This window comes from Gadus morhua, chromosome 2, assembly GCF_902167405.1.
Source record: "Gadus morhua chromosome 2, gadMor3.0, whole genome shotgun sequence".
NCBI classification, from domain to species: Eukaryota; Metazoa; Chordata; class Actinopteri; order Gadiformes; family Gadidae; genus Gadus; species Gadus morhua.
Window position 1 is genome coordinate 8,167,339 of NC_044049.1, and position 3,028 is coordinate 8,170,366.

General features: G+C 46.2%; 1 protein-coding gene across 1 annotated transcript in view; it reads left to right on the forward strand.

The window, feature by feature from the left end:
- Nucleotides 1–1,770: 1,770 nt before the first annotated feature.
- Nucleotides 1,771–3,028, forward strand: part of olfm2a (olfactomedin 2a) — a 102,458-nt gene continuing 101,200 nt past the window's right edge. Inside the window, exon 1 of the mRNA XM_030349069.1 lies at nt 1,771–2,340. Coding sequence (XP_030204929.1) covers nt 2,281–2,340 — 60 coding nt within the window. The 5' untranslated portion in view covers nt 1,771–2,280. The remainder of the gene's footprint in view (nt 2,341–3,028) is intronic.

Consider the following 3,028-nt stretch of genomic DNA (forward strand, 5'->3'; position numbering starts at 1 on the left):
GCCAGCAAGCGTTTGTCAGTCACTACAGTGGGCTCAACACAGCCCTTAAACACATTGAATAGTCTGACCGCACCATGCAGTGACTCAACACCACCCCCCCCCCCCCACAGCCAGCACCGGGGGGACATGCTGGTATTCCCTATAGAGGGGCGGTGTGATTCTCCACGGGCTGCTGTGCGGCGCCAATATGGGATGTGTTGGTGCAGGTGTAAATAATCGCGCACCCCTGTGCAATTACAATTTTTTTCCGTCTTCTTTCTTTTGGTATTTTCCGTTTTCTTCCGGGAAGACAGAGCCTGGCAGGGGGTCACCCTGAGGGAGGTAATCGAAAGCAGATGACTCCGCACGGAGCACGATGACAACCGGCGGGTTACCGGCGGTAACGCGTCCAATCACATCCTCCCATGACTTCTTTGGAGCTATTACCTTTTTAGCTCCGCAATACTTAATGCTTAGTACTGAATATAATTGAAGCAAGCATGCCATGAGCCAGAGCCTTGTATCTGCTTTATGTCAAGGTACAGTTGAGAAATTAGTCCAATGTTTTTTCTTTTTATATTTGAAAAGTAGTTTTGAGTCGACTTGATTTCTATAAGGAGACAGAAGAGAACGGCCGCTGTTAAATTATTCATACACAATACAGGACCGCCAGGGACAACAGACTGAACTTGTCACAGAGGCAAGGGAATCATAAGCCAGCACAGACACAAACACACACACAAACACATGGAAATACACAGACACACACAGACACAACCTGTAATGCAGCATTCTAATGGCTAGAGGTTAGCAAAAGCTCACACACATGCAGATCACACAGACACACACATACGCATACACACACATCGATATACACTCTTACACACACACACACACACATACACACACACACACACACACACACACGCACACACACACACACACACACACACACACACACACGGACATACACATACACACAGACACACATACACATGCTGACCAACACAATGCAGACACCCACTCACACACACACACACACACACACACGCACGCACGCACGCATGCACGCACGCACGCACGCACGCACGCACACACACACACACACACACACACACACACACACACACACACACAGACACACACACACACACACACACACAAAACTAACAAACAAACAAACCTATTATACAGAAAACATATGCTCTGATCCCAATAGACACTAGGTCTGAAAAGAAGCTGCATTGAAATTCTTTACAGTGATTTAATTATCCCATTGGCTAATGACATTCATTATCTCCTGCCATTATCAGAACAATAATAATCTTCTCGAGACCCCTGAAAGCTCATCTGCATTGTACATTTTAATTGGAATTTTATGAATTGATGTTATTCATGTGGTTTCGCAATCAGTGAATGAATCTGTTACAATGCACATAGCTATCTGACGCAGCCATCACTTGTTAACACACAAACATCATGCTAAATGTCAACCCATCCCCGTCACTGGGATTAGTCCCTCTACCGGAAATCGAAATTGTGAGGTTAAAAAAAATAGAAACTGTCACCTTCCACTGTATCTGTCTTTATCTTCTCTCGGTCTCTGATCAGTCGAACACCACCACCACCACCATCCCTCCCCTCTCTCTCTCTCTCTCTCTCTCTCTCTCTCTCTCTCTCTCTCTCTCTCTCTCTCTCTCTCTCACACACACACACACACACACACACACACAAACACACACACGCAAACATACACGCACACACGTGCGCGCGACTGCGCACGAATGAGCTTGGCTGCATCGTGGAGCGGCACTTCTTTGAATCGTATGCGTGCTGCTCCTAGCGACGGCGCGTTGCAAGCACAGCATTCACCTTCCAACCTCTGACTCCTGCATTTTCTCGCTGAATAGCGATTTGAAGGATACACAACGGCTCCTTACATCTTTTTTTAACCTTTCGTTCCTATTTTCTGGTCAAGCAGAGGACCCTCGCGAGTGAGTTTGCCTTGATCTTTCCCACTAAACGTTTAATGCGACTCTAAAAAAGGACAAAGCTGGTAATTTTTTTATCAAGCCAAAAAAAAAGGGGCTGATCTGCGTCCGTGTGTAGAATTAACCCAGTGCACTGGCTGGTGATGAGGTTGGTTGTGTTGCACACCCGGCCGAGCAGCAGAGGAATATCGAACAACATCACCATATATCTGAAGAAGTCGAGCCAATAAAAGGACCCGCGGGGGGAGAAAAAAGCAGAGACAAGCAACACATTTGTGGGATCAAGTGGGACGCTGTCATTCCAACTACAATGCATCTCTTCAGTGCCATGTTCCTACTGGTGATGTTAGCCGTCGTGCCCTGCTGCCAGGTAAGACCCGCGGCCACCGCCAGCACGTGCACGCTATGAATAAGCATTCTGGAAAAAAGTTCGTAAAGCGACGTTGTCCTACAGTCCACAGGGTTTGTTTGTGGTATCGTCTGACTACGAACTAATGTCTATACTTGATGTTTGAGAGCGAAGAAAGAAATAAAAGTGCCTTTTTCAAATTTCAAGTCATAAAATAAACACTTCAACGAAATACGTTCCCTCTCAATATATTGTAGCCTTTATCGTAGTCCACGCTGCGTAATGTTGGACCACAAAAAATGAGAAAGTTCAGGAGGGGATGTGATCCATTATGGCTCGAGGATCTTCAGACTCAGACACGAGCACAAGGGCTCGGGCTGGATGTGTTTTGATTGGCAATTTATTTTGCGAGTTGTGTCCTTATTATTAGGCGGGGTACTCTTCCTAATGAGTCGCAATCCGGGGCGTCGTTGCGTGCAGCCCTGCGTGGAGCCATTTCAGACGACATGAGTGTCGGTCTAGAGATGACAAGCTTTGATGTGACACTTGTTAAATTGAAGTGAAAAGGGACGGTGCATTAGTGTATGATCCAGGAAGGCTATGTCTTTTTGTTGATTTTCCTCAAGAGAAAACGAAACATTTGATCTCGCAGGTTACATGCCTTGCAGGTCCGTTGCATATTGTCATGTCATGAAGTATCTGAAAGCAT